This window comes from Ambystoma mexicanum, chromosome 8 (assembly GCF_040938575.1).
Source record: "Ambystoma mexicanum isolate Mex_15411 chromosome 8, UKY_AmexF1_1, whole genome shotgun sequence".
NCBI lineage: Eukaryota > Metazoa > Chordata > Amphibia > Caudata > Ambystomatidae > Ambystoma > Ambystoma mexicanum.
This window is the reverse complement of record NC_090929.1, coordinates 839,171,207-839,185,095: the sequence shown is the minus strand read 5'-3', so window position 1 is coordinate 839,185,095 and position 13,889 is coordinate 839,171,207. Positions and strand designations below refer to the sequence as shown.

The 13,889-nt window shown below is 49.3% G+C and overlaps 1 protein-coding gene across 2 annotated transcripts in view; it reads right to left on the bottom strand.

The window, feature by feature from the left end:
- The window catches only part of PSAP (prosaposin), a 314,987-nt gene that overhangs the window by 38,020 nt on the left and 263,078 nt on the right, over positions 1–13,889 (bottom strand). For both annotated transcript variants that reach the window (XM_069610721.1, XM_069610722.1), the window contains exon 11: positions 3,609–3,766. In XM_069610721.1, coding sequence (XP_069466822.1) covers positions 3,609–3,766 — 158 coding nt within the window. The remainder of the gene's footprint in view (positions 1–3,608; positions 3,767–13,889) is intronic.

The window sequence follows — 13,889 nt, the reverse complement described above, 5'->3', positions numbered from 1 at the left end:
GACAGCGCCGCCAGGTAACCTTTACCCAATTGAAGGCCCCTGTGGGCCAAAGAAAGCAAGAAAGACAAAACCATAGGAATGTAACAGTGAAAAGGATAAACATGGTCCTCTGCACCAGTCGCAAAACGTACGCCAACGGTACAGGGATTTTGTTGCTGGACTTCTGGCCGAAAGCAACACCTCCATTACATCATCTGGAGGTCCCAATCCCTATATCTCAACCTTTCAGATACCAAGCGTGAAGGTTGAGAGTCCTGACTTCTGGATGGAGAACCTGACCCCCCCCCCCCCCCACACACCCCACTCCCTCGCGAGAGCAGAGGCTCTCAGTAGGGAAGACAGCATGGAGGGCAGGTGGACATTACTAGGTCTGGGTACCACGCTCTCCTGGCCCAATCTGGAGCAATGAGGCTCATGTGGGATCTGAACATCTGTAACACTTGAGGAACGACGGTGACTGCAGGAAACACGTACAGCAGTGGGAATGACCAGTCTACCAAGAACGCGTCTAAGGCTCCTCATGGAGGAAATTCCCTTAAGCAAAATCTCTTGCATTTTCTGTTGACACTTGTCGCGAAGAGATCCACTTGTGGGGTTCCCCAAAGGATGAAGATCTCCAGAAGGACTTTGAGCCAACTGCCACTCGTGAGAGAAGGTGCTCTGCCTGCTCAGAGCGTCCGCCACATTTTTGTCGCCAGCCAGATGAACTGCCGAGAGCGAAATCCCCTGCTGGATCGCCCAGAATCAAAGCTGCATCACCTCTCTGCACAACGAGTGACCCTGTAAATCCAGAACCCACGCATCAGTTTTATTGGCTCGCCACGCTTCAAGATGCTGAGACAGTCTGCCCCCAACCGGCGAACCATGGGACATGGTCTCATGACTGTTGGAGCGGCTGCAGCAGCTGCCAGAGTGGCTTTGCCACCTCCATCCCCTCCCCCCCCCGACCACCACGGGTACTTTTACGCTGACCACTTTGACTGGCGGCTCCTCTTGTTCTACCAAAGGAGTAGTAACGAAAAGAACCTCCCCTCCACTGCTGTCCCCTAGGACGAAAAGCAGGAGGTTGACGCACAGCTGCGCATAAAGATTTGGCCGCAACTTGGAGGCCTGCAACCTCAAGGCTCTCATCAGCCTTGCTGGAAAACAAATGCTCATCAGGGCATGTTCAAAAGACGGGCTTGCACATCCAGAGCAAAAGCAGACTTCCGCAACCGGGTAAATGTGCATATAATGGTGCTTGCAGCCATGGACCGGCTAACACTGTGTCCAAACCCGACTGAAGGCATTCACACATGGCATCCTTGCCCTCTTGCACGAGAGCAAGGAACCGATCCCCTTCTTACCCTCAGGAATATGCTCAGCTGCTGGAGAAACAGTTCGTGTGAAAATCTTACCAAGGCACAAGTGGAGTTGGCCGATTTCAGCGTCATACTCTGTGCAGAAAACACCTTGGGTGCCCAACCGTTGAAGCGTTTGTCGTCCCCATCAGGAGGGATGGTAGGGCATGCTGCCTGCCTCGAGGTGGCTGTCGCTGCCATAAACAACCAAACTCACGAGTGGGGTGAGTGGATATGTAGCTGGGTTCGCTACCTGAAGTGCGGTATTTCTTTAACAGCCGGAAGCGATTCTGTTGACTGCCAAGCAGCCACCACCCTTTTCTGTAAGGCAAGATGAAAAAGGTAACACCGGGTCAGAGGACGGACCTTGATCTAAAATGTCAGTGAGATCATCTTGCACAAAATCTTCAGGACTGGACCAGCCCAGATACTCCGAGACCCTAGCCATGAGTCTCCTGTAGGATGCAAATTCCCCTTCCGGAGAAGTGTCCAGGCCACTAGCGTCATGAAGAGTTTGTCTCAACTCCTCCAGTTGGCTATCCCCTGAAACAGGAGCACCATCAGGCTCAACACGGTCAAGATCAAAATCTGACTTATCCTCCTCACATGTCACCCAGCCAAGGGCCTAGAGTCTATAACAGGTCTCAGACCTGAAAGTAGCCTTCCTAGGAGGAGCCACAGCAGTAAAGATCTCAGGCGGTAAATTGCAGCCAAAAGGCTTTGAAGACGATTTTCGGCATTGATGTAGACACTGGAGCCGACGGCGCCGTGGGCTGATACAAAGGCAAAGCTTTGACGTCAGTATCTGACACAGCACTGACGGAGTCAGCCTCGAGCCCGTAGCAGGTTTCTGTGGTCTTGCTGGGGACGAGGACCAAGACCTGGAAGCACGTGGACGAACTGTGCCCTGCGATTGGAAAATCAACATCTGCTCCAAAAAGCAGCCATTCCTCCAGGGTCGAGGCCTTAGTTTGGCAAGCCATTTTCCTCACAGTGCCATCCTCCGAGGACATCAGGGAACGTGACCAGTGATGACGCTTCCTAGAACGCTGGGACGAGCAATGGAGGAACCACTCTGGGACAGAGATCCCCGGGACTTCTTCCGAGGCGCAGAGTCACCCCTCGAATCATCTGTGGACATAGCCTTGGACTTACTTTTAGACTTACCTACTTGAAGCTTCCCCTTACGTTCCCGCAAGGCCTTAGCAGTCAGCGACTGGCATTTGGAACAGTCGGTGTCGTAACTTTCGCCCGAACACCACACATGCGATACGGGTCAGTGATCGACCCGTTAGACTTGCAGCCAGACCGCGGAGTCTGAGGGGGTGGGGGTCGAATACACAAGGCGCGCTGAGTTCGCAAAGCAAACACATTTGCAGAAAAAACAGAACTTGAGTCTACGGGCGCCGTGCGTCCCATTTATAACATCCGGTGAGGTCACCCTCGATGGAGGGCCTTCGAGGGACATCGACCAGTCATCGACACAGGATGCCCTCTGCCGAAAAGTTTAACGTGCACAGATGTGGACATTACATGTCAAATATGTGGAACACGGAGGACACAATCCATTCGAACTACTGTTAGTTTTCTGAACAAGTTCTATGCTTTGGTCTGTGTGCTTTAATTCGTGTTGTGTTTTTAATATATATAAAAAATGTGACAGTACTCATTTACCCAAGATTCATCTTGGTCTACATGCATTTAAATACATTTTTTACAATAGTACGTCTTTGGCCCATATGCATGCTACAATCTTAGTATCAAGTTACAGCCCTCTACCCTCCCAAGATAAGCCTGGCCGAGCAGTCTATGCTACCATATACTCAATTGCTACAGCCCTATACTAAGAGTGGATTCTTGTACTCAGTTCAATGGTTTTGCCAAGCCCTTAGCTGGAAGAAAAACTGCCCTACCAGATTGTATACTAAGGGATAGTTAAAACTCAACCAACTACCTACTATCCCATACAGTAGTTAATCAGGCTTGCTACCACATTTTTTGGTGGGTTGCTATGCCCCACTTTATGGTTAGTGGCAGTACAGAAAGCACCAGGGAATTTATGTTATCTAGCTGCAGGTCAAGTCCTTTGAGGAACTGTCCCAACAGATGACTTGTGCAAGACTGAATGTATGCCGTAAAATAAAGACCGATTAACGGACATGGCAAAACTACCAAACCAACAGGCAGCCCCAGCATGTCCACTACCCATTAATGGATTCTACATGCAGAGGCCATGACAAGACTACATGCATTTTTAACACACATTACCTCTTTCTGTAGGTTAAACGGCATGAAGTTACAGACCATCTTCAGTTTCTTCTCAATCTGAGCCTGAGTTGCATTTTTCTCCAAAAGCATATCCAGGTACTTTAAAATCATCTTGCATACTTCACAGAAGTCAGATTTTACATTTTTTGGAGCAATCACTGTTGAAGTACAATAGCAGTTTAGTTTCAGAAAAACAAATAATATCTTTACAATAATTAAATTACATGGGAATAGTCTAATAGTATACTTCCCCACCTTTAAATACTGGGAACCCTGTTCAAGCAGGTCAGTTGAAGAGTAAAAGATTATACAGCAGTTGGCAACTGTATTGAAGGGTAACGAATATGAAGTTAATGGCCCACATTAATTCCACAGGAGGCTGCGAGTGTGGGGGTGGGGATTCACAGAGCCACATTTCCATTCACTGCTCTCGGTGGGGGGGGTTATGAAGAGGGGATTGATGAACCTAGGCCAATCTTGAGAAGTGAGCTGGCTGGTTAAATGCTACAGTAGACACTGAAACAAAACAAATGTCAAGTAGGGGGTTCTGGGAATGTTTCTCTACTGGCCTATATCCCGGGTTGGAGGCTCAACCATATTCTTTAGCTCACCATCCCTTTCACAGAAGAGACATGTCCACTACATATCGGTCTTTGTCCTGCCCAAGGGCAGTCCAGCACCAAAATGTCAGGCAATTCTCTTCTGAACAAGAGTACGGAAAGTGTTAGGCAAGAACATATGTAGTAACCCTGGGGGAGACTACACAAACCTTGTCCTCTTGGTATTCAGTAACCCACCTATTGGTATAGGTCTGCACTATACAAGTTGGTGGTGCGATTGAATAGCCAGACTTCTCAAGAGGGGTACATGTGAGCTGTAGCAATGAAATCCACCAAGACAAGTAGCATTTAGACAAGATGTATGTTGTAATTATTTAACAGTAGTGTTAGGGAAAATTAATCTGTGCCAATTCCCTTCTACCTTAGAGAACCCCGCCCCCCCCCCCCCCCCCGAGCTATTTTGCTGGACTTTAGGACTTTACATTTCTATCCTGAAGGGACTGAGATTTTTATCCGATTTTGACAAACTCCATAGGCATCACCTTTTGTAATGTGACACAGCACAGTGTGCATCACAGAGAAGTCCTTTGTATGTCCCAAGGTTTAAATACCTTCTCTTGGATAAACGACTGTTTCCAAGAGTAGGAAAGTGAAATTGACTTTACTTGCCCTTTTCTCTTTGTGGACCCCTGCACCATGTTATGTTGAACGAGGGGGGGTGGGGTGATTACTTAGTATCCCTTTTGTCTACTTACTCTGGTAAACAAACTTTAGCACTCTAGCTACATCCAGCAAGGGCAAAGTCCTTTCAACTGGCAACGAAGGCATCAGAAAAACCGGTTACACCAAGGGCTTGTTTAAATGAAACGAGCGACAGCACCTTGTACATGAAGGTGGGGTGCGTCCACAGCCCCAATTGTCTCGTGGAAAATCAAGGCGGTTTACAGGATAGGGCCTGGATCTCACCCACCAGTCGTGCAGATGTGACGGCCACGGTAAAAACTGCCCTCCACAACAGAAACTTGAGTGGAACAGAATGCATAGGCTCGAACGGGGCTCCCATGAGCCAAGTAAGTACCACATTGAGCTCCCACGCGGGGGACTTAACCGGCAGGAACAAGCAAAGTAGTCCGTTGAAAAATTTGACTAACAGGTGCGACCACAAGGAGGGTCGTCCAGGTGATCTGGTTAGCGGGAGATAGCCGCCAGATGAACGTTGGGAGGTGTGAGCCAGCCCCGATTTGGCCAACAACGGCAAATACAGAAGTAGCAGATTGGCTGTGACCCTCAGAGGGTCGATCTTCTGTGAACAGCACCAAATAACAAATCTCTTCCATTGGCGTCCGTAGAATATCAACGTAGATGCTCTGGCCTTGGAAAGTACCTCCTTGCAGTCCGCCAGAAGATTGTAACCCCTAAATTCTAATGCCGCAGAAGCCAGGCCATCAGCGATCCTGAGTCATGGTGCAGAATTGTGCCACCTTCCCTGGCCAGAAAATCTGCAGCCACTGGCAGCTTGACTGCCTCGCCCATGCTGGTGTGACAGGGCTCATCCTGCAACGGCTGAGTCGATTTAGAAGAAGCAACAGAGGGAATGCATACAGAAACAGGCCGTCCCAGGGGAATGATAATGTGTGCCCCATGATCCCTGGCTGGGGGCAACCTGCTGGCGAACCTCTGATCTGTTTGTGATTAACACCAGTGCCAATCTGGCGATTGCCCCATTTGTCAAACAGGTTGTATACTTGGCCCTGCGGGAGCTCCCACTTGGGGCAAGAGCGCAGCGCCCTGCTGAGGGAGTAGTCAACAGTTTTCTTTACTCCTGCAAGGTGGAATGGAATGAGAAACATCCCCGGGGCGACCACCCAGTGCCACACGTCCTGCCCCTCCCTGGAGAGCATTGGGGATCTGGTGCCCCAAGTTAGGCAGAATTGCAGGCAGTACCTCTCTGGGAACACCACACAATTAGGACTACAGGTGTAATCAAAAATCAACCTTTGGTATAAGTCTGTACCACACACTTGGTAGCGAGCTGAGCAGCCAGGCCATCTCAAGAGGGAATGTGAGCAGAAGTTACACAGAAGTATCGCAATCGCAGTGGTTAAAGTAGATACACAAGGTTTCCTGGTAAAAAATACTTCAACATTTACAGTCATTTAGAAAACTTTCATGTCTACTTCAACTCAATATTAAACATCAATATACTACAGTATCAAACTAGTTTGCGCTACCCTGAAAAAGGAGCCAAATGGCACTTCAGTACTTTTAAATAGGAATAAAAAAGTATAGGTTTGTACAAAAGGTTAGAAAACACCTTTTAGATAATGCAAAGGTTCAATGTACCAGGAGGGTCAGTTCAATTCAATAGGCCAAAGTCAATAGTGTAGTATTCTTGGATAGAATATCACAGTTCTGGTACAAAGGGAGAAGTCTTTGTAAACGTTTTTAGAAGTAGTTCAGGCGATAAAGATCTGCTGGGTCACAAGCTGATTAGGCCTGCGAGTTGGGAAAGTTTCACGAATTTCCACCGCGATATTTGGGATCTCAACCGTATGACAGTACCTTAAAGTGGAGCAAAAAGATGCAGCTGAAGATGTTGGTTCCAGGCAGGTCCTGCAGGTCTCGCTGTTCCTGAGCCAGTCGTGGGGACAAGAGGGAGGACGTCAGGGGACATGTGCACGGGATTGTCTGAGCAAAGAAAATTGTGTCACTTCAGCTCAAGTAACTGGCTTCCAAAGTAACTGGTGTCCTTAACCAGCTCCGAGAATATTATCCAGGCGTTTGCTGAGTTGATTGGTCCCACCAACTCAAAGGGAGAAGCCATCCTTGAAGGAGCTTCTGTCAATTGGAGATCTGGCAATTCAGGGTTGCAGCAGGGCTTCACCAGACAAACCAATGGTCCAGTGGTTGCAGCAGCCGCCCTCTTCCAGCTTGTCTTTGGTTCTTTTGTTCCAGGGGTCGACTGCCTTCCAGTCCTGGAAACTCCTTTTAAACAGTTTTCTCCCATTCATTCCAGCCTAGCTGCCACTCATCCAGCAGGGTGCAGTCCTTGCTGGACTGTCAGCCAATCACACCAGAGTCCATTTGGGCCTCCTAGGAGACTAAGCACAGGGAGTTTTGGGTACCTCCCTCACTTCCTGCCCACCCCAGACACTCGGCGCCATGGGCAGACTTCAGTTCTGAAATCTGCCAAAGACTCACGAACAAAGCGACCAAACCTGGTTTGGCGCGCAGAGTTTTTTTAAAAACAATTTTATTGATTTATTCAAACAAAAACAATCCAAACCAAACACGCAGTACAAATATCAACAGTTCCATTGTACATTGCTTAATTTTTGGTCACTGCTCCCCTCATCCCACCCTCCCTTACGAGCCTGTTTATTCCACGCTTTCTGTACCTGCCTCGCTTGGTGGGGTCTCGCATTCCGTGGAGTCTGTCAGGTCTTGTGTTGTTCCAAACAATCCCGCTATTAATGATTTCCATGCCATCAGGGTTCCCACCTCCTCCTCTCCCCCACCATTGCTCGCCTCCTGCCATACCATGGTTTCAGCCTCCGCCCATTTCTGCAACTACTCCCCCCCCCCCCCCCCACCACACCAGCACCCGTGGCCGTGGCCTGCGACAGGTCTTCCATCCCATGGCAATTCTTTTTGCAAGCACATATGCTGGATCTTTCAATTTGCTAACATGCTTAAGTTTCTGCAATCTGGGGAACCCCCCCCCAGCAAGCATACCCAGGCTGTATCGATAACACCCGTGACCCCTTTTTCCGCCAGTTTCCTTGCTACTTCACCCCAGAAACGCTCAATTACTGGGCATTACCAAAACGTGTACAATACCGGCCTTTTCTTCATCACATTTGGGAGATGCTTGTCTTCCAGCATTTTTAAACCTAGATATCCTCTGGGGTGTCATAGGCGCTGTGTGTAATATATAGTTGTATCTGTTTTAGTCTACCATTTCTGGATACCTTCTTGTGGTACCCCAGGGCACGCTCCTGCATCCCAACCTCTATCGAGGTTCCTAGTTCCCCTTCCCAATCTAGTCTCAGTTGTGTTAATTCCCTTCCAACCTTGGACATCATCTCATAGATGAGATCTCATGCACTCCCTCCGTTAAGTCATAAATCATGTCTATGCTGGCATCTGGTTCTTCCAGGACCGTTTCGGGCCATGTTCTCCTAATTATCTGCGCCATTCTATGATATGTGATATACTGACCCGTATGTAATCCCATTTCCTCCCCCAGTACTTCAAAATCTGTAATGGTCCCCTCTTGCCAAATATCTCCCATCGTCACTAACCCCACCGACTCCGTGGTTCCTAATTATCATCCTCAGCTGCTCATCTCCCCCGTCAGTGCAACTAGTGGCACCTGCGGGAAGCATGGGAATGGGTTCCCCATCATCTGCAATGCTTGATGCCACTTCTTCCACCCCAACATCTTAGGGCGGCCTTCAATTTCTGCATTGGGCAGCCATACCATCTCTTAAGTAAAATGGGGCACAGTCCTGTCCAAACAACCTGGATTTGGGGGTCTGTTCATCCGAGAACCACTTAGCAACGTATTGCAGCTGGCTCGCTACATAGTAAACCTCATAATTAGGCAGTTTTATCCCCCCTTTTTCATAGAAATTCTGCAGTTTCTATAGTGCCACCCTATTCTGGGTACCGTGCCACAACTCCCTACACAAGCTATTCTGTCTAGTAAAGAACTTCTTGGGCATCATGTATGGAATATTCCCAAAATAATGCAGGAACCTAGGTAGGACCACCATCTTGAGCATTGCCCCTCTCCCCATCATTACTAAGGGTAACTTCTCCCAGAGCTGCATACACTTCTCAATTCTCTGGATGGCTACCTCAGTATTATGTCTGTGCTCTTCCACTGTGTGGTACACATCTATCCCAAGATACCGGAAAGGCTCACCTGCCCATGGTGTTTGTAACACTGGCAACCGTCCCACCGGGATCCCCTTGTAACTGCCTAGCGGGAAAATGCTGGATTTTTGAGGATTCACCGCTATACCAGACAACCCCGCATATCTTTCCATCACTTCCAGGATGTACTGGAGATTTTCCTCTGGGTGCCTAAAGTAATGCAAAAGTCATCTGCATATAAGGAGATCAAGTGTCGCTCCCTCCAATCTCAATACCAATGATATCTTGTTGTCTAAGGTATATTGCCAAGGGTTCCAGGGCCAGTATATAGAGCATTTGGGACCAAGGGCACCCCTGTCTGGTGCCTCTACTAAGTTGCCATCTTTCAGATATCACTGATCCTGTTTTGACCCTGGCCAGCGGGTCACTATATAGCATCCTTGCCCACCTTATGTATCCAGGCCCCACACCATAGCCCGCTAGGGCCGCCAGCAGCCAAGGCCACTTGACCGAATCAAAAGCCTTTATCGCGTCCAAGGACACAATTGCCATTTTACCATCATTCTTACTCCCCCATTCGACAACCCTTTGGTCTCCTATGATTGTGTTATATTTCTATTCGGGACATAGCCTGTCTGGTCGGGGTGTATTAGTTTGCCAATAACTCTCTGCAGCCCGTTTGCCAAGACCGCACTCAGTATCTTGCTTCAACATCGACAAAGGTCTGTAGGATCCACAGCTATGCCCAGGCTTGTTGGGTTTGGGAAGCATAAATCGCCTCTGAGTGACTCCGGCAGACGTCCCACCTCAAACGCTTCATTTAACATTTCTAACATTGGGGAGGGGGGGCACTTCCTCTCCGTAGACTTTATAAAATTTGCTTGGGAGCCCGTCCGCCCCTGGGGTCTTACTGGTAGGCAGCTGCCTCACCACTCGCCCCAACGTAATAGGTGCATCTAACGCTTCTCTTTCTTCAGAACTTATCGTGGGCAGTCCAATATCCCCCAGCGTTTCTATCATCTCCTCCTGACTACTACCCTCCTTGTCACCATATAGCAACCTGTAATTTGCAAACTCTTGGTTAACTCCCTCTTGGGTGTCAGCTACGCTACCATCCTCTCGTTATCGTTCTAATCGTAGGTCTGGGTGTCTCACTCTTGTATAACCATGCCAACAGCCTTCCTGTTTTATCCCCTCCCGCATGCTGCCTTTATATATTTTTTTTATAGTCTAGGTTGCAGTCTTTCCCACAGCTCTGCACATTTCTGTTGCAGTTTAATTATAAGCTCCATATCGCTCCGTCTAACCTCCCCCCTTCAATGCCTTTCCCAGCTCCCTTTCCGTTTCTTGTAAATCAGCCAAGATCCACCTTGCAGGCCCTTTGATTTTGCTATGGCTACACCTCGCACCACAACCTTAAAAGCTTCCCATAATGTGCTGGCCGATTCCACACTACCTGTATTTATATCAAAATAGTTTATAATCTCTTACGTCTGCTCTAAAACAGGGATCCTTAAGTGCCTCTGCCCGGAGGAGCCATGTCGGGATCCTTGCTCTCAGGGGGCAATATTGCCATCCGAGAACCAGGGGCGAGTGAGAGAGGACCCTTGCCTTGTATTCTGCCCGAGTAATGTCATAACCTCGGACGTAGCAAAGACATAGTCAAGCCTCGTATGCAACTGCTGTGGGGTGAATAGTGTGAATACTGCCCATCTTGGGGGGTGTCTTGTTCTCCACACATCTGCCAGAACAAAGTCATCTAGTAGTGTCTGCAATGCTTTAGCCGCTGGGGTGGGTCTGTCAATCTTCCCATCTGACCTATCCATTCTGGGGTTTAATACACAGTTGAAGTCCCCCCTCCCCAGATCAATGCACTCCCCATGCACATACTAAGGTTAATATACAGTCCTGAAATATGCTGCAGTATTTTGATTGGGGGCGTATGTGTTTACAATAGTTCTCCCTATTCTCCACCAATCCCCTCAATATGACCATCCTCCCATCCGTTTCCGCCTTTTCCTGCAACAGTTGAAATGGGACATGCGGCGCCACCCATGTGAGCACTCTAGCATAAGCATAATATGTCGAGCCCACCACAACCCCTTTCCATGTCTTCACTACCATTTCCATCTTTTCCCGTGTCAGGTGAGTCTCCTGCAACAGTGCAATATCCATCTTCTGTCTGCGCAGATACAAAATAACCTTGTTCCTCTTAAGAGGACTATTGAGCCCCCTGACATTCCACGTTATTTTAAGGTCCCCATGGCCCATTAGAGTCCCCCTCCCCTCGGTGCAGTCCAGATCCCACTTCCATCTCAGTCCATTTAAACTCGTATTCCCTTAAAAAGCCCCCCCACCCCCCACTGTTGCCCAGCTCCATCCCTGGATCTCAGTCACCCACGCATCTAGCTCTTTCTGGCAATAGCCTTTACTCGAAGCTCTGCAGGGTGAGGTCGCCCTAATGGCTATCCTGCAACTACTACTGCTACGCAGGGGTTAGGGTGCCTTTGTCCTGCCGCTCCTGTTCGCTTAAATTCAACCACACATTGCTACTTATATATTCAATGTGCTATATTCCAGTCCTTTAAGTTCAACAAAGTCGCAGATATCCTGCCAAATGTCAGCATTAATCGATCGCCCCCTTCATCTCATCACTAATCGTAGTCTCTATTCGGGTACCTGCTCTGCATCCAATCAATGTGCATACAATATCCCAATCACTTATCGTGCTCCTAGTGTCTTCTCTGCATCTCGTTCCGGGCAACCCTGTAGATCCAGCCATGCCGCTGCTTCCTCCGGGTTGTCGAAAAACCATCCTACTTTTGTGCAACACTTTCACAGGAGCAGGCATTTGCTTCCCGCCATGCGTAACCTTCTCTTGATTGCCACATAGCTGTACTGTTGCCTCTGGACCAACATTGTGTAGTCAGGATACGCTGTGATGTACTTGAGGCCCTTTCGATTGTTCCCTTTGCGAAAGTACTCAAATCTTCTCGCGGCCTTTATAATTCAGTATCTTGGCGATTGTCGCACAAGGAGCCGCCCCAGGCTTCAGTTTCCTCATGTGGGCTCTATATGCGCATTCCACCTTGAATCCCTGCGAGTTTGTCAGCTCCAATTTCTTGCAAGATCAAGTTCTCCACATAGTCCATAGGGTCTTGGCCCTCCTCCCCCTCCGGCAGTCCAACCACGCGGATATTGTTTCTTCGTGCCCTTTCTTCCGCCTCCTCAGCACGGTTCTCCAAATTGGCCACCTGTTGCTTCAGTATGTGCACCTCGTGTTGCTAGTGCCTGTGTGGGTTTTCACCGCACTTTCCAGGCTGCTTGTTCTCTCTGCCAATGTTCTGACATCCTGTCGCAGTAGGGTGGCTTCTATGCCTACTGCGTATATTTTAGCCTCCAAAGAAGTTCACAGGTCCGCCATCGCTATCCCCCACAAGTCTCTCAGCTCAGTTATAGCCGTTAGTATCTGGTGGTTTTCGGCCGCTGTGGTGCTCCCTGCCGATGCCGTCGCACCACTGTGCGTGGTCGTCACAGGAGACTGCTGCGTCTTGGCAAATGCTTCCAATGCTTCCATCTTGCAATCGCCGTTAATTGTCTGGGGTTACTCGGTCCGTGGCGTGTCAAGCCTGCTTCTATGTCATGATGTGACACCAGTGTGTCGCTTCAGGGCCAGGACAGTTGTCTCTGGGGAGCCCTCGTATGCGTTCTTATTTGTAAAGCTGTGTCTTCGGGCGGGCTGTTTCCTCCCGCGTTTCTAGTTACCTTACTTCTAAGGTTCCTTTGTGTACGGCGTAGCAGCTCTGGCTCTACATCACTGCTCGTCGCCAGTGAGTCACTCCAAGCCCTGGCTAGTACCCTCGTTATGCCTGCATGGGTTGCTGTACTCTGATCTTAGTCCACAGGCGGTGCCAGTCCCTTTTATCCTTCTCACACCACTGCTTGCCATGCAGTACTTGTTCCCAAGGGCAATGAACTGCTTAGCAATGCTCCACGAGCAGTTGGTCACAGGCTCTGGTCTCTCGATGTCCATATGAGAATTCATCTCCTGTTAGCTGCTGTCGCTCTCCACTAGTGCTCGGCGCAAGAACCTCTTTGCCACGGCCACTTCACATCAACATTGCAGGCTGGTATCCTTGGTGTGCCTGTAGAGACCCAAATGCAGTGAGCCTTGTCCTCGGGTGGGTTATGTCCTCCCACGTTTTAGACTGGCTTCACTTCTCACTCAAAGAATGCCCTGTGCCGATTCCTTGTATTCTCCCCACAGCACTGCCTGTCAAACCTACTTCATTGCAAATGGCAGTGGACTGTCACCAATGCTTGGCGCAAGCGCCTTTTCGCCACAGCCTACTCTCACTGTTGACCGTATGTGGCCAGGGGCACCTCATAGGAATGCCTGCGTATTTGTAGTCCCATTGGTGCACTTAGTAACGCACTTTTGCAGTGCTTCGTCACTTCGCATGATCTAAGCAATCGTTTCATCGCGCAGCGCCTTCAGGTCTTCATAGGGCACCCGCCACGCACACTTCACTGCTGCGTGTTAATTCTGTACCCGGCGGCTATTCCTCACACTGGTCCACGCCACACCTCCGCTTCTAGTATGCAGCTCCTGTAGCTGCCAACGTATTAGCCCACGCAGGCGGCAGGGAGCCTTATCTTCTCGTGCGGCACAGTCCAAGCTCCGCTTCCCCCGAAACCGCGCGAACAGCTGCTGCGCTCGCAGCCTGGGTTCGTTCTCACAAGCTCCGCATGAACATACGGCCTCTCAGTCTCTGCTCACCCCAACAAATGTAAGGATCTGCGCAATCTCCGAGAGACAATGTCGGTTTCATGTTCTGCG